Source organism: Temnothorax nylanderi, unplaced genomic scaffold (assembly GCF_030848795.1).
Source record: "Temnothorax nylanderi isolate EJ_2023f unplaced genomic scaffold, tnyl_v1.0 TNYL_tig0713_pilon, whole genome shotgun sequence".
Lineage (NCBI taxonomy): Eukaryota > Metazoa > Arthropoda > Insecta > Hymenoptera > Formicidae > Temnothorax > Temnothorax nylanderi.
The window spans coordinates 45,001-72,439 of record NW_027249775.1 but is presented as its reverse complement, the minus strand read 5'-3'; the positions used below and the strand labels follow the sequence as shown (position 1 = coordinate 72,439).

General features: G+C 36.7%; 2 protein-coding genes and 2 long non-coding RNA genes across 16 annotated transcripts; 2 read left to right on the top strand and 2 right to left on the bottom strand.

Moving 5' to 3' along the window:
• Positions 1–1,668: 1,668 nt before the first annotated feature.
• LOC139784952 (phosphatidylinositol-3,5-bisphosphate 3-phosphatase MTMR4) lies at positions 1,669–12,903 on the bottom strand. Of its 8 annotated transcripts, none has more exons than XM_071724124.1 (17): positions 12,762–12,900; positions 10,967–11,008; positions 9,339–9,388; positions 8,785–9,101; positions 8,436–8,622; positions 8,171–8,349; positions 7,880–8,075; positions 7,235–7,425; positions 6,948–7,143; positions 6,659–6,844; positions 6,412–6,576; positions 6,070–6,320; positions 5,753–5,992; positions 5,389–5,671; positions 3,817–3,918; positions 3,531–3,715; positions 1,669–2,605 (listed from the first exon to the last, which is right to left on the bottom strand). In XM_071724124.1, exons 4-17 carry the CDS (start codon positions 9,090–9,092, stop codon positions 2,275–2,277), a joined length of 3,000 nt encoding a protein of 999 aa, XP_071580225.1. In that variant the 5' UTR covers positions 9,093–9,101; positions 9,339–9,388; positions 10,967–11,008; positions 12,762–12,900; the 3' UTR covers positions 1,669–2,274. The 8 variants fall into 8 exon arrangements, with proteins under 8 accessions (XP_071580225.1, XP_071580222.1, XP_071580226.1 ...); XM_071724121.1 differs by lacking the exon at positions 12,762–12,900 and adding an exon at positions 12,401–12,539; XM_071724125.1 differs by lacking the exon at positions 10,967–11,008 and having other exon boundaries at positions 12,762–12,903.
• Positions 10,627–13,875, top strand: LOC139784953 (uncharacterized). Of its 2 annotated transcripts, XR_011721735.1 has the most exons (3): positions 10,633–11,027; positions 12,386–13,595; positions 13,654–13,875. It is a non-coding gene; the product is annotated as an uncharacterized lncRNA (long non-coding RNA). The 2 variants fall into 2 exon arrangements; XR_011721734.1 differs by having other exon boundaries at positions 10,627–11,027; positions 12,386–13,875.
• A 4,901-nt stretch (positions 13,876–18,776) lies between these two features.
• Positions 18,777–19,999, bottom strand: LOC139784949 (uncharacterized). Of its 2 annotated transcripts, none has more exons than XR_011721733.1 (4): positions 19,796–19,999; positions 19,513–19,717; positions 19,325–19,423; positions 18,777–19,219 (listed from the first exon to the last, which is right to left on the bottom strand). It is a non-coding gene; the product is annotated as an uncharacterized lncRNA (long non-coding RNA). The 2 variants fall into 2 exon arrangements; XR_011721732.1 differs by having other exon boundaries at positions 18,777–19,222; positions 19,796–19,998.
• Positions 20,000–20,093: 94 nt separating this feature from the next.
• LOC139784948 (uncharacterized) lies at positions 20,094–26,614 on the top strand. 4 transcript variants are annotated; one of them, XR_011721731.1, is made up of 6 exons: positions 20,094–21,119; positions 23,481–23,537; positions 23,818–24,025; positions 24,164–24,236; positions 24,316–25,549; positions 26,355–26,614. XR_011721731.1 is itself a non-coding variant. In XM_071724116.1 (5 exons), exons 1-5 carry the CDS (start codon positions 20,990–20,992, stop codon positions 25,457–25,459), a joined length of 894 nt encoding a protein of 297 aa, XP_071580217.1. In that variant the 5' UTR covers positions 20,094–20,989; the 3' UTR covers positions 25,460–26,614. The 4 variants fall into 4 exon arrangements, 2 of the variants coding, with proteins under 2 accessions (XP_071580217.1, XP_071580216.1); XR_011721730.1 differs by having other exon boundaries at positions 24,164–25,549; XM_071724116.1 differs by having other exon boundaries at positions 24,164–24,611; positions 25,409–26,614.
• The last annotated feature ends 825 nt before the right edge of the window (positions 26,615–27,439 follow it).

The following is a 27,439-nucleotide window of genomic DNA, read 5'->3' as shown; positions in this document are numbered from 1 at the left end:
TATTTATTATAAATTTTTAAGAGCAAAAATGCAAAATCGAGCTCTTTACCTCCCTGTATTATTATATAAAGAGTATATAAAAAAAAAATTCACGAATCTATGTAACTTATTTTATGAGAAATCTGGATATTACGAATCCGTAATTCGTAATATCCATATTTCTCATAAAATAAGTTACATAGATTCGTGAATTTTTTTTTATATACTCTTTATATAATAATGCAGGGAGGTAAAGAGCCCGATTTTGCATTTTTTGCTCTTAAAAATTTATAATAAATAAAATAGGAGTTAAAGTGCAGTTTAACGTGCACTTAGTGCATAAAGTGCACCTGAGTGTACCTGAGTTTGCCTGGGTCTCCTGCCGACCCTTAATCATTAGAGCCTTCTAAGATTATTTAATAAATGTTAAAAAAATATTTTTTTTACAAAGAATTGTACAATGTATAATTAATGAAAAATAAATATTACAAAAACATTTAAAAAATATCATCTGCTTATTGGGTTAAGGAGCACCAAAAAGATATTAAAAAACAGAGCAATCACTCGGTTGTGAGTATCGTGTGTCGTGTGGTCACAATTTTAAATGGTCGGAAACCGATATTATCCATAAAAAAAACACTAAAAAAAGAGATCGCTGAAATGTTTTTGATTAAAAAACATTCTAACACGATTAATTTAAAAAAGGACACAGAAAACTTAAATCCTATATATGACAAAGTAATTTCATCGTTATAAATATATCACGCGTGAACCATTGTTTATACTAACAGCCTATAATGTACATTGTCACGTCCGGAAAACAGTTAGTACATCTCTCAACTCCGACATGTGAACACGCGTAGGTCGTCGCTCCGCGATAATGTCTTGCTCCGAAATCCTTCTGTGCTCATTAACGACAGCACTTCATTGCGGTGGTCACACTCTCCTGATAAAACGCATTCTCTGCTATCACCGACTTATACATGTAAAAAATCTTTTGCTTTTCTTTAATTTCATACTTTTTTACTTTGTTCATTGACTATTAATTGTTTTTTAGTTCTTCCAGCGATTAATGTTATGATCATTTCGACCGCAAGAAGAATAATAGACTGTGATTGGTCAATTCTTACGACTCACGACTTATGACCCATTGTAGACCGACCTTGCGTGACGGATACGACATACGCTAACGTCAATCCTTGTGCGTTGACTTTCGACACCGGCTTATGACTTACGACAGTCGTAAACGGTTACGACAATCTTTGTACCCTGGCCCATAGCGTAACGTAACGTAGGTCAACGCACAAGAAACGTATCGGTTACGGCGTTATACGTTTCTTGTACGTTGACCCACGTTACGTTACGCTACATTACCATATGAGAATCTTTAGTCTTGCGAAGGCTCTAAGGCTGATGGCAGAGAACAAAACGTAGGTTCTTACATTTATCGTAATCGTAGACGTAAAGCAAGGCAGAGAAAACCGTATACGTAGTAACTACACGCATCCACACGATTGCTTTTCACGATTTGTGCTACGTAGTTACGTATACGGTTTTCTCTGCCTTGCTTTACGTCTACAATTACGATAGATGTAAGAACCTACGTTTCGTTCTCTGCCATCAGTCTTAGGATCTCTAGGATAAATTATAGGTATTGGATGTGTATGAATTTCATCGATAGCAGACGCGTAGGATGAGATAATGACATTTAATATCCCAATTCTTATACATCGACGTCAATATAAGAAATACGATTTCATTCGTTTTGCTCGATCCGATTGCTAATTAGCAAACAACCGCTCTCCTAGTGATCAATTGACAATTAATTAGCGCTTTCCTTCATAGTGTAGTCGTCTACAAAGTTAGATGTCGATCACAGCCTATCCAAGACTTTGCCACACATCATCCTCTCGTCGTGTTAAGCACAGAGATAGATACCTAGGTAACCTCGAAGGATTCCATTCCCTTACATTTCTCACAAAAGAAATAGAATCTTCGTATTTGGAAATCTTGATCTCGAGTTACTCTTAGTTAGGGTATATACAACCTCGCATGCGTCCGCATATACTGACTCTCTGCCATTTTTTCTCCATCAGCTATACCAGCTATAGTGCTTGTTCGTACAAATTATTAATCTAGCAATAAATATATTAGATCGCTTAGAACAACCTAGACGCGTTAGTCCATGTGCCATATGTATGCAATATAAATTATGAATACAACAAGCGCGTCGTATGGATTAATCGCATTCTTTCATTTTTTTTCCTGTTCGACTCTTCTCGTAGATTTTTCTCTTTAATTCACTGTGGCTGTCGCAACGGATGGTTGCGTTTTCTGATGTGTTGCCTGTAGTAGGCTGTCACAGCAGGAGTCTTTCGTACTGGGTGGCAACTTCCTCGACCTCTGACATGTCACTGATTGTTGTAGAGTCGCCGTTTCGAAAGACTCCGCTTCATTTTCTGTTTTAATGTTCTGGTGTCGAGCATTACACTGACAGGAGCTTGTATGATGGTGGTGCAGCCGCGCGTAACAGTCGCTACACACTCTTACAGGATTGTAGAGTTGTTCGCTAGGCAAAGGGGTAGAGTTCTCGGAGCAATCGGCACAAAAAATCTTGCCACAGCATCTATATATAATACAAAATATATAATACGAAAAATAAGTCTAAGAATTATACAGTTGAACAAGAGAATAATCATTCTTTTTCATAATGCTGAATACGATTTGTACTCAAAAGTATGATGTAATAATTCTGAACAATTTAAAAAAAATCAAGATTGTAAAAAAGGAGTATTTGAAAGAAATTTACTATAATTGTGACTATTATGATATCGAAAACGTTTTATTTATTGTTTTCTCAAAACTAAATAAATTATTTAAATTTTCAACTTTCTAAAAGACATTTGCAAAAATTAATATTAAAAAGATTTCTGTGACAGGAAGATTATTAAACTAAAGATCACAGACATTTGTATCAAATATTGAATATATTCACTAATGTTAGATTCGTGTCCAGCAATCAGAAATATTTTGTGCATTTTGCAAACATTCAAGGTTTTTTTAGTTTTAACATCTACCATATTATTTATTATATTTATTTTAAATTTGAAATAAAAATATATAACTGGCAAACTCTTAATTTAAATAAACAATTAAAAGTGTAGATTGTCCGTGATGTATCTCACAATTCTTCTGCAATGTAATAGACTCAATATTTTAGTTATATAAATGCTATTAAATTTAAATTTTCATAGCAAGTTCAGTCTTTTCACGACTAACAATTTTTACAATAGTCTTTGTTTTAAATTTGACTAATATGTCATATAGCGTAGTTATAGTTACAATTTTAATTTTAAATTTTTCAAAATTGTAATACGTTGAAATTGTATTTGATATAAAAAACTACATTGAATGATTATTTTCTTTATGGAATATAAAAAATTCTTTTATTAAATTGCGGTTTTTTTCCATCATTGTGTATGTGAACGAGTCTTCCTATTATTAGTGGCAGCTCTACTAACAACTACTGTTCTATCATGCAAAATGCATACCTGCAGTGATGCTTACGTCTACCGAGCCAGAACTCTGTGTTACATCCCATGCATCGAGTCACGGCATGATCGGGCACCCATAAGGTAGGTGCAGGACCTAATTCCTCCACAGCTTCCCAGGACATGTCCGACGGTAATGATTCTCCATGTTCACCGGCGCTACCCACCGAATCAGGTAATGAACCCTGCAAATCATCGCGTACATTATTTTTATTTTATTTTTATTACATCGATCGCATACACACGTAAAAAAATAAGATAAACTCAACCAAAGAACTCTACTTACAATGTCATCGATACGATCGGTATCTGTGTTATGATTGCAAACTTGCTTAATTAGTGCCAATCTCGTCGTGTGTAACTCCTTTCTTAAGGCTTCCTCCTTGAGCTAGAAGAGTAATTCGAAATTAAATAATTATATGGCAAAGGTTATTAAGGGTCGACAGGAGTACGGGTGGAGACCTCTGTCTTTAACTGCACTTTTAAGGGGATCCTGCAGCCGTATGATTTACCGACATTATCGTTTTCACATAAATCTTTTAATTGGCTTTATAGAATTGCAAAAATCTTTTACAGAATTAAAGTACGCACAAAAATCTAGGCTAGCAAACGCGATTTTATATAAAAAACACCAAAAAATTAAAAATATTACTTATTTGGGCACATACAGCTGTCACCTGACGACAATAGCTGCTTTCCATTTACATCAAAACTCAGATAATTCTTACTTGTGATGTCATTCTGTCTTTATTATTCATTAATTCCCAAAAAGGATAGAACGACGTCACAAGTGAGAATTATCTGAGTTTTTATGTAAATGGAAAGCACCTATTATTTGGTTAAAACAAAAATTCTGCAGTTTATACATACATAATGTTTGTCTCCTATCCTTAGGAAAACATGTAGGAATAATATCGTGCAAGTAGAAGTAAGATTCAATGCGTACAATAAAAGAAAAATGTGAATTTTATTTTAGTACTGCAAATACGGATGCAGAATGACAAGAAGAGCAGCAACAGTAGTTGCCGAATCTTGCAAGAGATGGCGAGCAATCAAGATGCTGGAGCCGCAGGCGAACTCGATCAGCGTCGATAAAGAAGTGCTCACCGACTATATCTGTCCTTGTATAGACAAGGATATAGACAAGGATAGCACCTAACCTTGCATCTTCCACTGGTCTAAGTAATATCTTTTTTTTTAGGCTTCAAATCTTACTTCTAATTGCACGATATTATTCCTGACAGTTTTTTGTAGAGGGCTGCATCACTATTTTCTATAGAAAAACTGCAGAATTTTTGTATAAAGCAAATATTGTCGTCAGGTGAAGACAATATTTATAAAAATAAAAATTTTTTTTAGTTTATCAGAAAAAATCATGTACAGCCCTCTACATTTTTGTGCGTACTTTAATCGTGTAAAAGGATTTTCCATTCTGTTCAGCCAATTCAAAGATATTGCTTAGACCTATTATGCCTTGTCGCTGTCACTCCAGGATCCCCTTAACTGCAATATTCGTAATATTTATTTTTGGAAAATTTATTTTGATCCTTTTTCCAAAATCCGGCTATGTAGCGGGTTGCGGCTGATCTTACTGATTAAAACGAGCAAGTTTAATGAGATTCATGGAAAAAGGATCAAAATAAATTTTCCGAAAATAAATATTACGAATATTGCAGTTAAAGTGCAGTTTAAAGTGCACTTAGTGCATAAAGTGCACCCGTACTCGGCCGTCACTCCTGTCGACCCTTAAAAGATTTTTGGAAACAGGATCATCTCTACTGTAAATGATATATCGCCAGATACTTTCGAGGAATATGCCAGAAGTGTGTAAAATACCAATAATTGCTGCTTTAAGTACCTTATGCTCTACGATAATTTGTTGTACTCGCATTTGGACATCACAACATATGACAGGAAGACCGTCAACGTCATCCAGCCAGTCAGGATTATCTAGCACAACGTCCTGATGGGTCGGAGAAGCTGGACATATGCTACTGGGAGTTCTTGATATCAATGGGACGCTGGTATCACTCACGTCACTACCCTCATTGCGATTACACGAAGAACAAACAACCTGTGCACTAGTAGTGCCAGTTTCAATCCATGGTGAAACAATATCGCGTGAAGAACTTGTTTGTGGTCTACAAATTTCAACAAACTTTATAAATGCTTAAAGTTCATTTAAATATCATTGTAAAGATATAAAAAAACTGCGCACTTACGCTTCTTTCTCTCCATTTACCACTGGAACGACGGAATCGTTATTGGGTATTAAAGTATCAGTAGAACTATCTACCGAGGGATTAGCGGGCGAATCGCTGGATGTTTGATTAACAGTATCTCGTTTTGCCCTGATATCAGTCTCTGACAAGTTCTCGTTTGCGGCTTCATTTTTGTTATCGTCTATGTTCTTCACACTCTTTTGATCCACCTCAGTCTGAAGTGCCAGAGAGTCAAATTTCCTGCGACAGAAACGTATAAGAAAAATTTACAAACGTGTCGGCTTATCGACTCGAACTGTATCGTCTCGATCGCGTACTTTTCCATAGAAATACTCGGATCGCTACGTCTTCGGTGCAGATAAGCCGCATGATCGGGGGCGTGCATAAGATCACCGTACGACCTCGTCTTCGTCATTTGTCCCTGCGGCTCCTCACTCTCGCCACCTTCGATGTCTATCACTGTCATTCTTTGTTTATCGTCTCTCATACCGAGTGATGATTCCATGGAGCCTAAATACACCTCGGACCATAGAACAAGATCGCGTACGTTACAACTCGGCCATAATACCTAAAGTAAAATAATTAAAATTAGCATTGTTTGAAAAACCGTTTTGTCATTATGTGGAATTGTATCAATCATGTGATACTATGCGACGCACTTGATTCTTTAACGGCGAATACAGATGATTCACAAACGCAGTTGAGTTGAGGAAACGCCAAACTGAAAACGTACGCTCGCGTATTCTCAACTGTAGCCTCTCCTGCCTGGTATTACACAGGAATGTACCGAACAATTGCGAGTACGTATGTTGAGCCAATTTCACCTAAAACATTAATATTGCAGATCGCTTAGAAATGATTTCTTCGATAATACATATCTTCTCTCATGACTGTTTATATATTTACTAGATATGCTGATGACATTTGAAAACTACACTGAAATTGCAGGATTAACTGATGGACACAGTCAAGCCACTGAAGAAATACTGGACAGCGCTCGTTGGGATCATCGCAGCCAATCATTTGACCACATCGATCCGCGAACTTGTGTCCAAAGTCTAACCATTCTCTCTCAACTAAGACTTGAAATCCCTAGAATAAAACAATAAACGTAAAATCAGAATAGTATAAAATTGTGTATAGAGCAGTACTCAAATCACTTGGTCATCTATTATCCTTAAAAGGTATTGTATACCTCCATAGTACGATAATATGGATCGAGTAATATTTGGGCTAATGCAACAATTTGGGGAGTTCTGTCCCAGCCGTCGCTACAGTGCACTAATACTGGTCGACCGTCCCTCTCAATCGCGGAAGCCACAGTGACCGCCGCCCGCAGTAAACCCGACATATGCTGCAACCATCGCGTCCCTTCCAGCAAACTTAACCAGCTGTAAAATTGAGTTATATAAAAAAAATTAAGATAATTAAGAAATCCAAGAATAAACGGCATATAAATTTGAGATCTAAGAATAAACTCACTTTGGTTGATCCGCGTCCGATGCGCAAAGCTGTCGCACGGCATGAAAACTCTTCCGTATTGAATGGATATTCGGCAAATTCATAAATTGTATGTCACAGCTCGGATAATACTCGGGACACTCGCAACCACCGCCGCGTGCCCGATTTGCCACGGCGGTTGTGTACGATCTGGCATCGACAATTAAAACTTTCTATAAAGCAAAAATTATTTATGTGAAACATGGGATATAATTGTATACCTAAACTATATATACCTATATCTAATTCTTTTGCTTTTTTTTCTTTTTATTTAATTTCTTATTAAGACTCCTATTTTTTGCTGCAATATGAAAAACATTTTTTCTTGCACTATACATTAAAGTAAATTAATTTTGTCACATGTCAGTACACATGTTTTATAGTGTAGAAAATATACTGAAAACTCGAAGACTTCTATGATTCATAAATCAATAAATCGCTGTAAATATCGATCAACTATTGTAAGATCCATTTTCACTGAAAATGTAAGATATTGAATTGTGCACTTATTAATGCAGAATAATAAAAAGGTGAGTTTTCAGGTACATTGTATTATTATTTGATATAAGCAGTAAAGAAAAAAGCCGCGAAAGTTTTAATCGAATTGACTGATTACAATCCCCTTACTTTGGCAGCACTCGGCATATTATCACCGGCGTCGGAATATATAATAGGCGAATCTACTATTGTAGATTCGCCTTTATCATAGCTACACGCATCCGCGAGAGCTTTTAGAAGATCTTCGTCCTCAGAACTTCTCCAACCGAGCCAACCAACTTCCGGTTGACTACTGCGAGCTATCACAGCGCCGTTATTTACGTGTCTTAAAATATATAATTGTAATAATAAAATAGATGACACTTATTATAAAATATAATATAATACTACCATATAAAATATAGAAAATAAAGACTATACCTCCAGACAATAGCTGGAATTCGTCTGGAACTTCGAAATTTGGCAACAAATTCGAGAGTTTCATCAGAAATGCAAGCGGGAACTAGAAGCTGTGGCGGATAAGATGGACACATCCGATAATCCTTATTTATTTGACTTATGCGCCATGTACCATGCAAATTAAATTTTAATCGCTCGACCTAGGATATAATTTTGTGGAGTAAAAATTTAGAGTAAAAATTTCTACAAACAGCCACAATTACAAACATTTAAGAGGCGTACTGACCTCTGAATTAAAAGTGGTTATATAAGAACTATTATCTTTCCCGAGCCTAGGGTAATCTTTGCCTTCTTCCATAGACCAAGCATAGTATGCGAACGCAAATATATCCTCTATACTTTTTCGCGGATAGGTCACTTTGTGCAATCGTTTAAACCACTCCAAACAGTGTTCATTTGTAGTAAATGCACAACTGAAATATCAGCATTTATCAATATTTTGGTATCTTCTTGATAAAAGTAACTATATATATATATATATATGTTATACGCCATGTTTAATAAATTTAAAAGAGAAAAATGCGACAAATCTCATACTTATATGGATGTAAAAAGTAACAGTATATCATAAATACCTCAAGGAACGTGCGTCTTTGCATCCAATGTGCAAATAAAATATCTCCTTGACCTCCAATTGCTCGATGAGACCAAGAGGTATATTGTAACACGTTTGACTTAATTGTAGATAAAGTCTATAATTTGAAAGTGCCAAAACACCATCCGTTGTCCGTCCCAATGCCACAACCGATTCTCCGCTCAGTGGTGTAAATGGAATCGTTAACGTTTCATCCTCGCATTCAAAGTGTGTGTGCTTAGGAAACAACTCCGAGGCATGTAGATGACATATGGACTGCAAACTGGTAGGTTCTTCTGAACTCTCCATCTCTTCGTTCTATAATTAAGATATATCCTTAATATTTACAGTTAATTGTACTGTTAATTTAATTATGGTTAACTGTACTGTTAATTTAATTATGGTTAACTGTACTGTTAATTTAATTATATGTATGCGACATTTAAGATCTAAGATCTCAAAGCAGGTAAACAATATTGACGGTCATTGTCTTATCTCTATCATTGTATTGTTCTTTATATCAGTATTATAACAATTCAAATAATACAAACTTACTTAACACAAACTCAGTGACTATTTGGTATGCCAAGCAAGTGTCCTGACTCCTGTAACATATTGATAACTTGTAATAACATGTATACTTTGCCTTCAAACAGGCCTAACGATAGGCCTGTTCTTTTTAGCTGAACTTCTTGCACAACTCATCTTTTCTCCTTTTTTTTCATGTTGGAAAAAAAAGAAAAAAAGATAAACTGTGCAAGAAGAACTAAATAGAACACATCTATTTATATATAACTATATTATATATAGTTCGATATTATTATCAATGTACCTTCTTTCCTATCTACGTGTACGGTAAACCCATTCATTTCAGCTATATTTTATATGTCTGTCTATCGCTAAAGTTTAAATATGCATAAGTTATATATTAAATGGGTGTTGTCCATTTAGTGACACAAGCCAACATAAGTGTCGTTCTATTTTTTGTTACTTATTGAATGCCAAGAAAGATAGAACGTTTGTATAAAGTGTCACTAAATGGAAAGCCAATATAGAACATTTAAGTATATAACAAATTCATCAATTTTATAATTAGATTAAATTTTTTTCATCGCTTTATCAGAAATTCCCTTTTTGACATGTGTCATTCTTTATTTTACACTTCCTATAATTGCCAAAGGCTTCACATCCTAAGGTACACCACAGTTTAATCGTAGTGTTATCATGCATGTAGGAAAAGTAGATTCATGAAGTCCATGAGTCTTAAATACCTAAGTTAATTACCGCCAATTTCAGCTGACTTTTTTTCCATATTATCACATAGAATCTGTTTCCTATTACTGCACTGACTGCACTAGTTCAATAACTGTATGTACATACACTAAAGTGACTAAACCATGAGAGTCTTATTGTATGTACGTATGTGCATACGTTTCTCACGCTTCAATGTACACTTCTCAAACTAGTGCAGCCAGTGTAGCAATAGAAAAACAGACCCATAGGTGGAACCATTCGCAATTTAGAAAACACAGTAACTGTTGTCTACAAAATTCGAACATAATAACCATTTTTAAACAGAAAATACAGCTGAATAAGTGTCCTACATATTTGCTCTTTTAATTTTTACGCTTGTATTTTTACTGCTTTCGTCTATTCTTTTTTCTTATTTTTCGATACTTAAATATATATATATATATATATATATATATATGTTTCTTGTGGAAAACTATGTAACTTAATGTAGCAAAGATAAAAAACCTATTATCTTTTCTTATCACAAATCTACGTCGGACACCGCAACGTCGCGTTGTAACGCGACGCGATACAACGTTAGACACGCGTCACGGCCACGCTAACATTGCGTTCTACTCCGCATCTCCGCGATGCCTGCCTGCTTCGTCTGGCCTTTCGCTCTTATCATTATGCAGCCGAAAGATAGCTCGGCGAAATGTGTCAACCTTGAGACGCGCATCGTATACGGCATGTAATTATTCGTGTGATTACTTGCCCTCTCTCCTTTTTCATCTTGTGCGTGAAAGATAGAGAAAGAGAGAGAGAGAGAGAGAGAGAGAGAGAGAGAGAGAGAGAGAGAGAGAGAGAAAGAGAGAGACAGATACACACAGAGAGTGCATAATCGTTTACGATATTGTACGAGCACAAGCGTAGACTCGCGTCTTACTCACTTCTAGATTGTGATATCCCACACGATGGACAACACACGTCGGCTGTATCTCCAAGGTGCATGTATGTGTATATTTATATATATTTATATTTATATTTATATTTATATTTATATATGGTAATACTTAAAGAGAGCTCCCTCCTCACCGATTTCGCTGAATTTAGGCTTAATCTACGCGTTTTTGCACAAAACGAACGAATCTGGCAGAAAAAAGTCCCGCTCTGCCCCGCGAAGCGAGATATTAACTGTTAAAGTTGACGACTATCAGGTTATGAAACCTGTCATACCGACGCTATGTAGCGACTGGTTTTACACTAATTACACTTGTTTCTTGTTTGAAACATACATTGTTTTTTTTACATATTTTTTGCTTGATTTTTTTTCATAATGTGTTTTTCGGCATCGAAATATGAGATTACTTGTATCAAAGCAACAGAGAATATTTTGGAACACAAATTATTTCTGTTACAGATATTAAGCGTTGAATTAAGTTAACGAAACAGAAATAAAATTGTTAAAGCAGAGAATAGTTGGTATATGAAAAGTACAAATTATTTCTGTTACAGATATTAAACGTTTAAGTTAACGAAACATAAATAATTTAGTTAAAGCAGAGAATAGTTGATATATGAAAAGTACATATTTATGTGTACTTTTCATATACCAACTATTCTCTGCTTTAACAAATTATTTCTGTTACAGATATTAAGCGTTGAGGTTAACGAAACACAGTAATATGATTATTAATGGATATATCGAGCCTTATTTAATAAATAAAGAAATACAGTGTTCAAAATGTGGTGATAAATTAATAATTGATACAAGTAATCGCATATTTCGATGCCGAAAAACACATCCTGTCTAAAAAAAGGCATGTTAAGTCGATAGTCGAATTTATTGTTGCCGCTTTTCCGCGATGCTGATTGGTTTTCTCGCTGCGCTTACTTCATTTGCAGCTGTCATTTGCAGCTGTCATCGTATATTTTGACAGTTGTGTGTATCAAGAAATTAATAGTGTAATAGTAATAGCATAATGTTAAAGCTAAATAGCGCGCGCGAAGCGCGCGTCTGTGGTGCTAGTTATGAAAAAAAAATCCAGCAAAAAATATGTAAAAAAACAATGTATGTTTGAAACAAGTGCAAAACCAGTCGCTACATAGCGTCGGTATAACAGGTTTCATAACCTGATAGTCGTCAACTTTAACAGTTAATATCTCGCTTCGCGGGGCAGAGCGGGACTTTTTTCTGCCAGATTCGTTCGTTTTGTGCAAAAACGCGTCGATTAAGCCTAAATTCAGCAAAATCGGTGAGGAGGGAGCTCTCCTTAAGTATTACCATATATATATGTGTATATATATATATATATATATATATATATATATATATATGTATATTTCTCTTTTTCTATCTCCCTCCACAGTCTATATTCTCTCACGCGAAATCCATGAACTGAATGTTGCGGGACGCCACGTACTAACGACGCTGCCCCGCGACGCGGAGCATCGCCTTCACGGGCACCACTGCGACGATGAAATGTCAGGAACACGGATGTGTACTACAGGCGTATGTTGAACTGCAGCGAGCACTTGGTAGTAGTGGTGGCGACGGCGACGATCAGTTCTCAATGTTCTCATTACGGCGGCGTGCTCATAGCAGCACGCGCGGCCCGTGTCGTCTCGCTATCGAAAGTCGAAAGCCGAAACGTTCGTAATGTTCGTATGTATATTTGCGAGACAAGCGCGCAATTTCGTTGCGTTACATATAACCGAGTTGCGATAACACAACGATATCGATACCTTTCAATCTAAATCGACTGAATCTTCAGAGCTGAATCTTCGAGTTCGAAGCTCGGTCGCGATCACACACGATCACAGACTGCTACGTTCCGATATTCACTGTCAGTACTGAAAAACTATAATTGTACGTCACGTAAACTATAGATTTTCAGTACTTGCAGTGAATATCGGAACACAGCCAATATCACACACCATCAATAGGTGCATCCAGAAGCACGACCACTCACTGAGCTAAGTAGCAATTAAGTGTGATTGGTTGGATCCAAAGGGAAGAACCAATCACATTCAATTGCTACTTAACGGCTCAAGCTGGATGCACAATGGGCACGTTCAACAGACACAACTGTTGAGTTCGTCTTATCAACACACTGCGTTGATTGGTTGGTTCTAAAAGTAAAAGCCAATCACGTTCGACTGCTACTGAGCGGCTCATACTACGTTTACGCGAGCGTTACTTTTGTAGTAACTTACGATAATTCCTTCGCGTAAACGGGATTTTGTAGTAACTTGCGTTACTACAGAAGTAACGCTCGCGTAAACGTAGTATTGGTCTGCTGAACGCGACGTTAATTCTTCAGTTTAGCTACCCCAGCACAGAAATCGATGAAATTAGGCTTATTCGACGCGTTTTTGCACGAAATGAAAGAATCTGGCAGAAAAAAGTGTCGCTCTGCCCCACGAAGCGAGATATTAATCGTTAAAGTTGACAGGAATCAGGTTATGATTCCTGTCATACCGACGAGATGTAGCGACCATGAACATGCCCCGCACAATATGCGCTGCATGCGCATGCTCCGTGGCCGCACGCGCATGCAAAAGTGCGCAAATTTGTAGGTTAATGACGCGCTTTAAAAGTATTTAACTGTTTAAAGCGCGTCACTAACCTACATAGGTTAGTGACGCGCTTTAAATAGTTAAATACAAAATATTTGCTTTAATGAAAATCACAACTTCAAAATAATACATTCAATTTTAATCATTTATTGGATTCATATTAAGATCTAACATTTCTCTATATGGAAAACGTTGAAACTGTACACACGCGGCTGCGTCGCATTTGTCCCAATTGCTACAAAGAATAAAAAACAATATACTTGTTTGCTATAGTTATCAATTAATATTGAAAGAATTACTTCATAATTTAAATATCGATATATATACTCAATATTGCGCTTCTTCTCAGCTGTGTATGCATTTTTTTAGCGTGAAGGCTAACATCATGCAAAAATTCTTCCGATATCCCATTTATACATGCAAAATTGACAATAAGGGTGCCGTCCCATGCAGGACGGAATTTCGGAAAACGGAATCTCGGAATCATTCTGATTGGTTAGCCCCATGGGGCACAGTACAAGCCCCATGAGGCTAACCAATCAGAATGATTCCGAGATTCCGTTTTCCGAAATTCCGTCCTGCATGGGACGGCATCCTAATCATTCGGTTATAATCCGTAAAATTTTTATCCCAGAACATTTGCCGTATAAATTTCGGCCACGTATTTGCATTGCCAATGATGTCCTGAATCGCAAGCCACGAATTATTGTTTAATTGCTGGACTGAGTATGCCATTGTAAGATTAAGATGTGCAGGTCGTGCAGGTTGTAAATGACAAGATATTTATTTAAGTAAGACGCGTCAAAGTACACTACATATGTTGCTACGGAGCATGCGCGTGCGACCACGGAGCAAGCGCATGTGACCGCGAGGCATGTTCATGGTCGCTACATCTCGTCGGTATAACAGGAATCATAACCTGATTCCTGTCAACTTTAACGATTAATATCTCGCTTCGCGGGGCAGAGCGACACTTTTTTCTGCCAGATTCTTTCGTTTCGTGCAAAAACGCGTCGAATAAGCCTAATTTTATCGATTTCTGTGCTGGGGTAGCTAAACTAAAAGTCTGACAGTGAATATCGGGACGCAGCCTGAAGCTAGATGCACAATGAAAAACACAGGCAATATATAGGAACAGAATTTCCGACGCGTTGGATTTCTATTCTCTATTGCCTGTACCTATCCAATCACAGCTAAAATCAAATCACTGTGATTGGTCAGATACAAGCAACAGAGAATAGAAATCCAACGCGTCGGAAATTCTGTTCCTATATATTCCTGTGTTTTTTATTGTGCATCTAGCTTCAGGCTACGTCCCGATATTCACTGTCAGACTGAAAATCTATAGTGTATGTATGTACATACGTTACGTAAACTATAGAATATCGGAACGCAGCTTCAGAGAGCGATTATTCTGGATGCACCCAATAGGGGCATTCAGGAGCGCAACCGCTCACTGTGGCTAGGTAGCAATCAAATGTGATTGGTTCTTATCTTAAGGTACGTTTTCATGAACAGTGAAATGCAGCAGCAGCGAGCAGCAGTTTAGTAATTTCCTAGAAATGTTTGGCTCACTTCTGGCGCAAATTTTTGCTGCTCATAAAATTGGCACAGATTGGTCCTATAAGGTGCAATTTCATGGACGCTAGAAACCAGCGGCAGCGTCAAGAAAATGTAGTGGGGGCAAAAGTTCAGACCGTCTCAGCTTTTTAGCGTACCGCAAAATTCAACGGAACTTCTTCCCCCACCACATTTTCTTGACGCTGCCGCTGGTTTCTAGCGTCCATGAAATTGCAGCTATACAGCCAATACTGGGGGCCTATTACGTATCTTTTCACGAGGTAAAAATGCGAAAAATGAGAGAATTCACTAGAGTATCTACGATTTCATTGGTCGAAATCTAGTAAATCTGTTCACTTTTCGCATTTTCACCTCGTGAAAAGATACGTAATAGGCCCCCTGAAGCCCGAACTTCGAGCAGTAAAAATTTACGCCGGATGTGAGCCAAACATTTCTAGGAAATTGCTAAACTACTGCTCGCTGCTGCTGCATTTCACTGCCCATGAAAACCTACCTTTAAGGCTAGCGTCCCATGGAGCGGATTACGCGGAACGGAACGAGCGTATCGCCAATCGCGGGATCGTTCTGATAGAACCCTGTCAAAAGATTCCGTCGAAACGGTCCCGTGATTAGTGATACGCTCGTTCCGCTCCGCGTAAGGGTGCGGTCACATGGACTGGGGGTCGATTACGGTTCTTGAAACAAGGTGAAAATTACAAAAGTGAGGAAATTCACTAGCGTATCTATGATTTCATTGGTTGAAATCTAGTAAATCTGTTCACTTTTGTAATTTTCACCTCGTTTCAAGAACCGTAACCCAGACAGTACACGGATATCCGATGGACATCCATAAGACGTCCTTTAAGGATATTGAGGATGTCCATAGGCCATCCGTTTAACGTCCTTTGGACATTTTATGGACGTCCATAGTATATCTGTTTATGAAATTGGTGGACATTCTTATATCCCTAAAACATGTCCACAGGATATCCGATGGACGTCCTATGGACATGATAAAAGGAAATATCCAGAATTGTAATTTACATTAAAAGGATAAAAACAATGAAATATATAAATATTTTAAAATAATATATTTATTTTAAAAATTATATAAAATATATACATATATGTATGTATATATGTATGTATCCACACACACATACACACGTATTGTTAAACGTATTGCACACGCGTATTGCAAATTAATTAAAGAAAACAGCAATTTGTACAAAATAGTTATAAAAACTAATGTTGAAATTTCAATAAGGGTGTTTACTCAAATTTTGTAAAAAAAATTCTCAGATTTTCTAGAAATTTTACTCCAAATTCACACTTTTGCATTGTTTAAAAACAAAAATGATTCAAAATGAGCAAAAATAAAATAAATTCACAAATTGTATGTGCAAATGCGGTCCATATTTTCATCATCTGCCCCCCTTTATACCCTACAACTTTTATCTGAAACATTTTTCCATATCTAAAGCCATTTTCGAGATTCAGGGCGCTGGGTCAGACTTTATAGATACCCTGTATAAAGCACCGACAATACACATAAAAATTTACAAATATAAATCCATTTTCAGACAAATTTAGACTACTTATGCGTTTTAATTACATATTTAATGTTGTTCAGCAAGAGAGCAACGCAGATGTGGTGGTACAAAATATTTCTGACTGAACTGTGAAATTTACTACATTTAGGTTAGGTTAGGTAACGTAATAGCGTTACTTCTGTAGTAATTTACTCATTTACCCGGAGTGAATTATAAGTTTACTACAAAACCCCGTTTACGCAGAGAAATTATCGTAAGTTACTACAGAAGTAACGCTCGTGTAAACATAGTAATTGTTTCATGCCATGATTGAGGTTATTCGATCTTGATTGTGGAAACTGCATATATATAAATTTTAACAGGTTAAAAGGATCTAACTCTTATATATCATTATAATGATATAAAGCCAATGGCACACAATACGATTTTTAGATGTAAAAAAAGAAAAAAGATTACCTTTGATTTAAATAACGTATAATTTTCGACGTGATCGACGTGAGATCCCGGCCTGCCCGCCCATAGAAGGAAACAGAAAGAGATCGGGATCGGTATTACATGCAGATGGCGTTGGCATAGAAGGATAGCATATGGATATACAAACTTGTCCATTTTGGGATATTCCTACAGTGTCCACAAATGTATATCCTATGGATATCTTTATAAGGTCCATGGACATCCCGACAAGAAATGGACATAAAACGGACATTCATAGGATATCCTGTGTTGTCTGGGAATTGACCCCCTGATATTTTCCGCGTAACGCGTATCGCGTAACCAATCAGAGCCAATTTCATCAACCACGGTTAGCTTAACCGACGGTTAAAGTTAGCAAGATTGACCAATAGAAATGAATCCATCCTGCTTTCTATTGGTCAATCCTGCTGGGTGTATTCGTTTACGCAGGGCTGCGTGCAGAAACATCACCCGAGCGCTGAAAATCTATAGTGCACGTAACATATGCTGTAGGATTTTTAGCACTTGGGTGATGTTTCTGCACGCAGCCCTGCGTAAACAAATGCACCCGCTAACTTTAATGCTAAAGCTGAAATTTCACGCAAGCGAAGAAAAGCTAGCGTTTATCCTCACTCCACCTCACTGTAAAGCCAGCGAAGAACAGCTAACGCTATCGCCTCTATCTTTTTCATGGAGCGAAGAAAAGCTGGCGTATTACCCCTACTTCACGCAATGCAAAGTGGCATTGAAAAGCAGAGCTAACGCTACTTAACCTAGAAGAAGAAGAACTACGTATAATAAAAATGGAGTACTCCAATTATTATAGACAGTACATCGCGTACGTTGAATATTACAGACGTACAGTGGCAGCTACAGTTGCAGCAGAGGTTGTAAGGAGACGACGCATAGCCGCTATAGCTGCTATGTATTTAATGAAAAAAAAAGAAAATACGCGAAGAAAAGGTTTTGGGTAGCACCCATTTTCGAAAATCGTGATAAACATAGTTTTTTCTTTGCGTCGGTCCCGAAGTTAATATTGGAGGACATACGATTCCACAATTACTTTCGGATGACCGCAACTCAGTTGGAAGAATTGTTGGGCATGGTTGGACCAAGATGTCGTGTTTTCGGCGTTCGGCGTTGCTTCGCTAAAAGTTCAACACAGTTGAACTTTTAGCGAAGCAACTCCGTAAAGCCAACTTGACGAAAATTGATGGAGTGGGGGTAAAACGCTGGCTTTTCTTCGCTCCATGAAATTGCAGCTTAAGCATGGTAGAAAGAAAACAAGGTATGCTGTTGCGCATTCTTTCTAATAACCAATGAGTGTGTTAGGCTGGAGACATATTGGTTTATTGGCCAATAGAATTAAGACCGCAGTTTTTTAAATGAGAATTAAGTTCTTTTTCTGTTCTGCATATAATGCAATTTTATTTCATGTAATAATTAATTTTAAGTAAAAAATGTTAAAATTATATATAAAGAAATATTAAAATAAATGTAAAAGAAGCATGAATTGAACAATATAATAGATGTATGAGGAAAAAGTAAATAATTTTCTGAAGTTTTAAAAATATTGTGGATATAAGATAGGTTTATTTAAATACAGCAATTTCAATAAATGTAATAAATATTTTATTTTAATAACACGAGAAGTTGTGTTCAATAAGTTTATTATTGAATAGTATACAAGAAATTGATATGTGAAAATGAACATATGTGGCACGCTGATATTACAGATTTCAATACATGAATTTTGAAACTTTTTTGTATAAACGTTTTTTTTTACATCAGACACTAATTTCTTATTAATTTTTCGCAATCTTATGTACGTTCTTGTACGAACAAGACATAGCATTACTTCTTCCGGTATACCATACTCTTCTGGCATTTTTTCCATTGTTAATTTAGTTACAGTCTTAAATTTTTAGATAAGCCAGAAGTTCCGTGAAATTCTTCAAAAATCTTGTTTATTAATTAACGCTGCTTCAATGAAATGATCAGAGGGATAAATCAAATGACCATCTGATACTGTTAAAATCCAATCAGGCTTAACTTGCACTGCTAAAAGTAAAAAATATTTAAGAAATGAAAATATAAAACAACATGCAATAATTTCTTGTACAGCAATGAAGTCGTTAATACGTGAAATCAATAAAATTGTACCTAGCATTTTCTTTTGAAGATTGCATAAAACATGTTTCTGTTTTATTTTCCATTGAAGTGTCGATCAAATTGGTCTCGGACTCACTAAAACTGTTTTTGCTGTTAAAAAAAGATATTGTAAATAGAATTTATTGCAATCGTCACATATTATAATAAGAAAACATTTTATATAATACAATAATACACACCTGCTGTTTTCACTAACATTTATTATGTTGTGTTGATTTTGCACTTGCTTTAGCACTTCTCCTTCCTTCAATAGTGGCAAGTGTTGGAATTGCATGATCATGAAGTCTTCGTAATTTCTTAGGCGAGTAATTTTCGCAGTTTGCTAAATACGCTGTCTTTGGTTTGTATAACAGCTTGGTGTAAAGTGGACAGAGCATATGCGAGCTACAAAAATTAATTTCAATAAAGTATTAAAAATATATGCCTCAATATTATAATTTATATAGATTCAAAATAGCGTACCGTTTTTTAGGTTAACTTTTTTCTTGGAAACTTTCATCCATTTTAACGCAGTTTCTTCATCCTTTGGATAAGAGAAAAATTGAATATTTTTCTCTTTTGCATTCTCACTTCTATTTTTGCATCCACTTACACTACACATAGGCATTTTAAAAAAGACAAATTAAGCCGAAACACGTTCACTTCTGACGTATGTATATACATAAAGTATATCTATATATATTCAATATGGCGCTTGCTTGGCCGTCGCCATGTCTGCGCAGAACATGCTCAATTTCGACCCCTCTAACGAGCACACCTTGTTTTCTTTCCACCATGATGCTAAGACTCCATACTACTCCATAGACGCGGCAACGCCGTGCGGCATAGTGCGTTGACCAATCAACAAATTTTGATTTTGCCGCAGATTAACGCAGACGACTTGCGGCAGCCTTCTGATTGGTCAACGCACTCTGCCGCACGGCGTTGCCGCGTCTATGGATCAGCGACCGTCGATTAAGCTAACCGTGGTTGGTGAAATTGCCCCTCAGAGACGTTCCGCGTTTTCTGTTACGCGGAATTGAATGTCCTTAAGGAAGTTCTCCGGCTCCAGTCGTGCTCAACTTGAACGAATCGTTCCTACATATATTTGTCCCTCTTACTAAGACCAGAGAGAAAGATGAGAGTGGTCATGCCCGCGTTTTGGCTGTACCCGAATCCTGTCGGTATGTGCACGTTTTTGTGGTTCTCTTCCGTGCTATGTCCACGATTTTTTGATTCTCTTTGGAAATAAAACCAAAAAATCGTGAATCTAACGGAAGAGAACCAAAAAATCGTGAACATAACATGAAAGAGAACCCCAAAATCGTTGACATTACCACAAAATAGTGGACATAGCACGGAAGAGAACCACAAAAACGTGCACATACCGACAGGATTCGGGTACAGCCAAAACGCGGGCATGACCACTCTCATCTTTCTCTCTGCTAAGACAAATAAGATGGGAACCCACCATGCGCAGAAGCTCAAAACTTTTCCTTCTGCGTCGCTTGAAACAATCTGACAACACTGCATTTCTCGTCTTGCGTGGTTAGGTATGAAAGCAACCAAGATGTCAAATTATCGTGGTTAAGTTATGAGAGCAACCAAGATGTTAATTTATAATCGCTTACAAAATGGTCGATTTATTAGTAAAAAAGCGGCCAGTAGAAACGTCAAATGCTTAGCAGCAATGTTAAAAGTAAAAAAAAATGTGTTGAAGTTTTTCAAGAAAACCAAAAAGGAGAAAAATGTGGTAAAGGAAGACGCATTGTGGAATTGAAAGAGCTGGGAAAAAATTTGAAATGCCGTAAGTGTAATAATATTTTAAACAGAATAATAACTTCTCTTTTCGCCAGTGATAGAATAACAATTAAAGTAACTTAAATCGACTGTAACTGGCAATATATAACGTCTTTCCGATATGAACATAGATTACCCTGGCTGGGGTAATGTTTTTTCGCAATAACATTTTAAACTATTCAACTTAGAAATTACATCAACTGACCAAAAGTGATGGTCGAAATTAATAATGTCTCGATTTGATCCGAAAAAAAGTGCTGTGTGAATCCGACAAAGTGAGTTGGCTCACAGTTTTTTCTATGTTCATATCGGAAAGACATAATATTTTAAGTTTAGAAAACCTGGTAAATCTGAAGAATAGTGGCCTCCTCACCGATTTCGTTGAACTTAGGCTTAATCGACGCGTTTTTGCACAAAACGACCGAATCTGGCAGAAAAAAGTATCGCTCTGCCCCGCGAAGCGAGATATTAACAGTTAACCCTTAAATGCCACCCGGAGTCCAGCGGACCCCAGACCCTTTAGAATGATATATTTTCAAATGTTCCCGCCAAATATGGAGCTCATATTTATTTATTTGTTATTTTTTATTTTTTTGATTTTGGAGCCAACATTTTAACTGTTGGCGATCTTAATTTTTTATACTATGTTGAAATTGAAATTTTAACAATATAAGCATTTTATTCTCTTTTCTAAGCCTTGAACAACATTGAAAATAATTTTTATAACTAAATATCAAAAAATCAATAAGTAAGGAGACATTTTTCATGCTGGGGTCTTTTAGACTCCATGTGTCATTTACGAGATTCTTGAGAGGTGTGGCATTTAAGGGTTAAAGTTGACTATCAGGTTATGAGACCTGTCATACCGACGAGATGTAGCGACTATGAACATGCCCTGTGGCCATATGCGCATGCTCAGTGGCCGCACGCGCATGCAAGAGGTCACGTGACAACTGTTTGGTTGGTAAGTCAGAAGTGTAACATAATACGAAATGATATTCTTTCGGCGTATAGATTAGTGACTAGTGACGCGCTTTAAAAGTATTTAAGTGTTTAAAGCGCGTCACTAACCTAAGCAGGGCACACATGTGTGTGCCCTGCTTTAACGAAAATCACAACTTCTATAAAGCAGGGCATACACATGTGTGTGTGCCCTGCTTTAACGAAAATCACAACTTCTATAAAGCAGGACATATACACACGTGTGTGTGTGCCCTGCTTTAACGAAAATCACAACTTCTATAAAGCAGGGTATACACACGTGTGTGTGTGTGTGTGTGTGTGTGTGTGTGCGCGCGCGCGCGCGCGCGCGTGTGTGTGTGTGTGTGTGTGTGTGTGTGTGTGTGTGTGTGTGTGTGTGTGTGTGGCCTGCTTTAACGAAAATCACAACTTCTATAAAGCAGGAAATACACACGTGTGTGTGTGCCCTGCTTTAACGAAAATCATTAAACAGTTAAATACTTTTAAAGCGCATTACTAACCTACATAGGTTAGTTGACGCGCTTTAAACACTTAAATACTTTTAAAGCGCGTCACTAATCTATACGCCGAAAGAATATCATTTCGAATTATTACTACGTTTACGCGAGCGTTACTTCTGTAGTAACTTACGATAAATCACTCGTTTACGCGAAGTAAATTATCGTATAAGTTACTACAAAATCCCGTTTACGCGAAGAAAAATCCTGTTTACGCGAAGGAATTATCGTAAGTTACTACAGAAGTAAAGCTCGCGTAAACGTAGTATATGTTACACTTCTGACTTACCAACCAAACAGTTGTCACGTGATCTGCTGCATGCGCGTGCGGTCACTGAGCATGCGCATATGGCTGCAGGGCATGTTCGTAGTCGCTACAGCTCGTCGTAATCGATATTTGAGATTGTTCGGACGTGTTTTGTCCGGAACGAAAATTTTTTAAGTATTGCGACTGATACTGTCTGCATTGATTCTCACTCAGTTTTTTAGTGATTTCCATTTAGACTTTGCCACGCTAACAGTCATTCAGACTTTTACGCAAACAGGGGTAAATGCTGGCCATATTGTCCTCGTACTAGAGGCAGGAGCCAATGCAAATATAAGAAGAAGAAGAAGAAGAAGAAGCTACAGCTCGTCGGTATGACAGGAATCATAACCTGATTCCTGTCAACTTTTACGTTTAATATCTCGCTTCGCGGGGCAGAGCGACACTTTTTTCTGCCAGATTCGGTCGTTTTGTGCAAAAACGCGTCGATTAAGCCTAAGTTCAACGAAATCGGTGAGGAGACCACTATTCTTCAGATTTACCGAAAACCTGACTGAAGAAAAACGTGTGGGCTTTCACTCAATTTTAAGTGTTAAATGTGATCAATGTAATATATTCTCTGCAGTGAATACAGGAAAAATAGAAAACAATATATCACATATCAACACAGCAGTTATACTTGGTAAGTTTTTTTAATAAATTATTTAATATTGATATTAAATTCAATTTAATTAGTCGATTTAAATTTATGCAGTGCGCACGTGCACGTATATATAAGAATATTTTAATGTATTTACATAATTATTTCGCAATACATATATTTCAGAATGTTTTTTTCTAATTGTGTTGTTTTAAATAAAAAGTAAATTTGTATAAGTTTAAAATAATAAAATACCATATTTAATTAAATTTTTACTTTAAACAAATAAACAATACAGCATATTTTTAATGTTTTGTTTTAGGAGCGGTACATTCTGGCGTGGGCAGTACTGCTTTGAATAAAATTCTTGCCTGTTCAGATATTCCCAGTATTTCTAATGATTTGTATAAGCGTTATGAGAAAATAGTTGGAGAAGCGATCGAAAATGAAGCTAAAGATAGTTGCAAGCGAGCAGCAATAGAGGAAAAAGATCTGGTGATAAAGAATATAACAAAACTGTGTAAAGAATTGTAAGAATTAAAGAACTTATATAATAAATAAACGATATTCCCTGAAGAAATGATCACATTTCTGAGGAAAATTATTTATATTTTCCTAAATATTTTTATTTTCTTTCATTTTGGTAATGTTTTTATATATATTTTTAGGCCGCTTAATATTGTGCAAGATATCTATCCATGCCTTAACGTCCTTACTTCTTCTCCCCTTTCAAACTCTGCGGTAAATTTTGAATTGGAAGAAAATTCGTTCGATAAAGCTTTAGACCAAATAGTTAATATTATTGTATCCTATGACACAGGATGGAGCAAACGCGGCAACGGTCGGAGCTATAACAACTTGAATAGTTATAGTACCATCATTGGGTTTTTATCTGGCAAGATTCTTGATTATGCAACGAGAAATCGCAAATGTAGAAAGTGCGAAATAGGCCACAAGAAAGAAGATCACGACTGCCGCATGAATTTTCAAGGCAGTGCCAAAGCCATGGAGGCAGATGCGGGAGTACAATTGATCAATCACAGTAAAGTCCTCCAAGAAGTTGACTTGCAAGTTCGAGTCGTTGTCGGCGATGAAGACAGTTTCATGATTGCCGCTGTACGAAAGGATAGCCCTCAAATCAATTTTTACAAATTAGCTGATAAGAACCATTTAACAAAAAATTTTTCAAACGAACTGTATAAAATGCGTAATACCTACATGCAGTTAAATAGAAAAGGAGTCATCGTTCATATAAAAAAAATGCTTTAGTTATGCGGTGTCTCAAAATAAGGGTAATAGCGACAATCTGGCAATAGAACTAAAAAAAATACCAGATCACCTATTTGGTCGTCACGAAAATTGCGGAAATTGGTGTAAATCAAAGAAAAAGCATACGGTTCAGTTAATAGATCAAGCTTTGTACGATCAGTTAGTGCAATTTTTTACGAAATATGCTGCGAATGCTCATAAATTCTCGGTAGCGGCGTCTAGTCAAGCGAACGAAAGCTTTAATAATATAGTAGCCCATAAAGCTCATAAAAATAAATGTCTCAGTAGAAGCGCTGCCTGTGATTTTAGAATTGCTGATAGTGTATGTGTTAAAAATGATGGCGAACAGAGTATATTATATTATCAAAAAAAAGTAGGATTATCAGTAGGAAGTCACACAACTAATTACGTTTTAAGGGCTAATCGCAAACGATCAAACAAGGCAGCAAGAGATCAATTAAAATCTACTAAACTGCGAAGACTTCAACTTAAAAAGAATAAAGAACATTTAAGAAAAAATAAAGAAAAATCGGAAGGAGTTATGTATCAAACAAATTGCGGTTTTGATGAAGCAATAAATCAGATAGACCAAAACTGCGAGGAAATATCGAAGATTAATACAAATATTGTATATTTTGATTTAGAAACGACTGGATTCGCTCTTGACGCCGACATTCTTCAAATTGCTGCGATAAATGAAAAAAGAACATTTAATGTTTATGTCAAATCTGCAAAAAAAGTTTCCTCTGGAGCAAGCAAAGCTACTGGTCTTCATCAAGTAAACGGTAATTTGTACCTACGCGACCAAGAACTTGAAACTCTTACAATCACCGAAGCATTACAATCATTTAAGCAATTTTTAAATTCACTATCTAAAACCAAAAAATGTTTACTAGTCGCGCATAATGCTTCTTTTGATACGCCTCGATGTTACGAGTGATTATAAATAACGGCATGATTAATGATTTCAATATGATCGCAGGGTTTTCCGATACATTACCAATGTTTAAAAAAATGTTCTGTGATAGAAAAGGTTCCGATAAGTTTAAATTAGAAACGCTAGCTAGATTTTTTACAGCCGCAAGATTTAGGAAATTTTCACAATGCTGTTTGCGACGTTATTGTTTTACAAAAACTTGTGCAAACCTTAAATTTTGAAGATAATTTATTTCAATTTAACAAGACATTGAATAAATGTCACGTTGAAATACTGCAGGCAAATAAAATTAATTACAATTTACAATTTTTAACTGAATTGCATAATGTGGTTTCTTTACAAATTTTGAAAAGATTGGCTTTAAACGATATCAGTTATGACTTTATTTTAAAAGTTTATGTAAACGGAGGAGAAAAAGACATTATAAAACTATTTACCGAGCAACTAGAAAATAAAAAAGTTAAAATTACAAAAGATAAAAAAATTTTAACAAAAGTAATAGAATTTTTGAAAAACAATAATAATAAATAATAATAACACTAATTTACAAAAAAAAATTTTTTTCTGTACATTTAATGTGTTACGTCACGGTTTTTGGACAAATGCTCGGATTGGTGCTAACCGCGATATAACACTGTTTTTTCCTCTTTTAGCGCTACTACCTCGGCGTAGCGAAAAGAAGCCTCTCCTTTGTTATTTCGGGAAAGTCTGCATACACCGACTGTATCCCGGGACTGGCGAGAGGTGTCGTTATTGGAACGGTGCGTGGAAAGGGAAGCAAGGATCTTATTCTACAATAACGTCTCAAACAGGAGTAATTGGGGACATTTTATTGTATCTTTATTCAGTAGCCGGGAACCGGCTGTTGTTTTATAGTATGGGGTTCTGAGGAATAAATTGTTATTGACTTTGATTCATGTGCAATGTTTATTTCAATTAGTAGATAAGGAACGGAACTGGGGGTAGTTTATAATACTTGCGAAGCTAAAGTTTAACATTGAATTTATTACGGTCTCCACAAGTTATAAGAATAAGGAGTACAAAATTATTAATTCGCTCGATTATCAAAACTAAACTTACTATTATCACGCTGGCTCTTACGAAAGGAGTACCTCCTGAATTCGTCAATCAACCCTCGGGAACGGAAGGCCCCAAGCTCGTCAACCAGCCGGAGCAGTTTCAGTACGGAAAGCCCACTGACGTTAGTTTGAGAGACAAAGATTCGATACTTGATGATTCGATTAATTATGCAAAAAATGCGCGCCGCTTCGGCTGAGTACGTGGTTTTTATAGTGGAAATTTTGAACGCTAGCCGAATTTGCCGTGTTCTGATTTGCTAATGAGCGAATAGAGGTGGTAATTCTGGGAGGTTTCTCCGGCTGTCATTGGTTAGGATTAATTCCCTTCCAGAGAGTTTTAAAGAAGCTTTGGAGGGAGTCAAAGGACACTTAGGGTGCCATTACATGGAGCGCGGAAACGCTACACACACGCTACACACACGCATACATGCAGACAGTGTAGGAGACGACAATCGCTGCCCGTTCGTGAAATCGAGCCCGAGCCTCGAGCTTGCAATGTTTTTTCTATCTCCAGTTACGCACACAGAGACGCTCTGGCTATCCGTGTGACGACGCGCCGAGCCGCCGAGCGAGATTGTCATCTTCCCTCTTTCTCACTCTTATTCATGCGATCGAGGCTGCTCCGTCATATTTCACAGCGTGAATCTGAGGAGACAACC

What these genes read in the sequence shown, in the direction of transcription:
- LOC139784952 (XM_071724125.1), bottom strand. Translation starts at nt 9,092, where the DNA reads ATGGAGAGTTCAGAAGAACCTACCAGTTTGCAGTCCATATGTCATCTA. An exon ending in ATATGCCGAGTGCTGCCAAA is followed by an intron (nt 7,426 to 7,879) that starts GTAAGGGGATTG and finishes TTTGCTTTATAG; the next exon opens with AAAGTTTTAATTGTCGATGC. An exon ending in ATTCGCCGTTAAAGAATCAA is followed by an intron (nt 6,321 to 6,411) that starts GTGCGTCGCATA and finishes ATTTTACTTTAG; the next exon opens with GTATTATGGCCGAGTTGTAA.
- LOC139784948 (XM_071724115.1), top strand. Translation starts at nt 20,990, where the DNA reads ATGCTTAGCAGCAATGTTAAAAGTAAAAAAAAATGTGTTGAAGTTTTT. An exon ending in CAACACAGCAGTTATACTTG is followed by an intron (nt 23,538 to 23,817) that starts GTAAGTTTTTTT and finishes GTTTTGTTTTAG; the next exon opens with GAGCGGTACATTCTGGCGTG. An exon ending in ACAAAACTGTGTAAAGAATT is followed by an intron (nt 24,026 to 24,163) that starts GTAAGAATTAAA and finishes ATATATTTTTAG; the next exon opens with GCCGCTTAATATTGTGCAAG.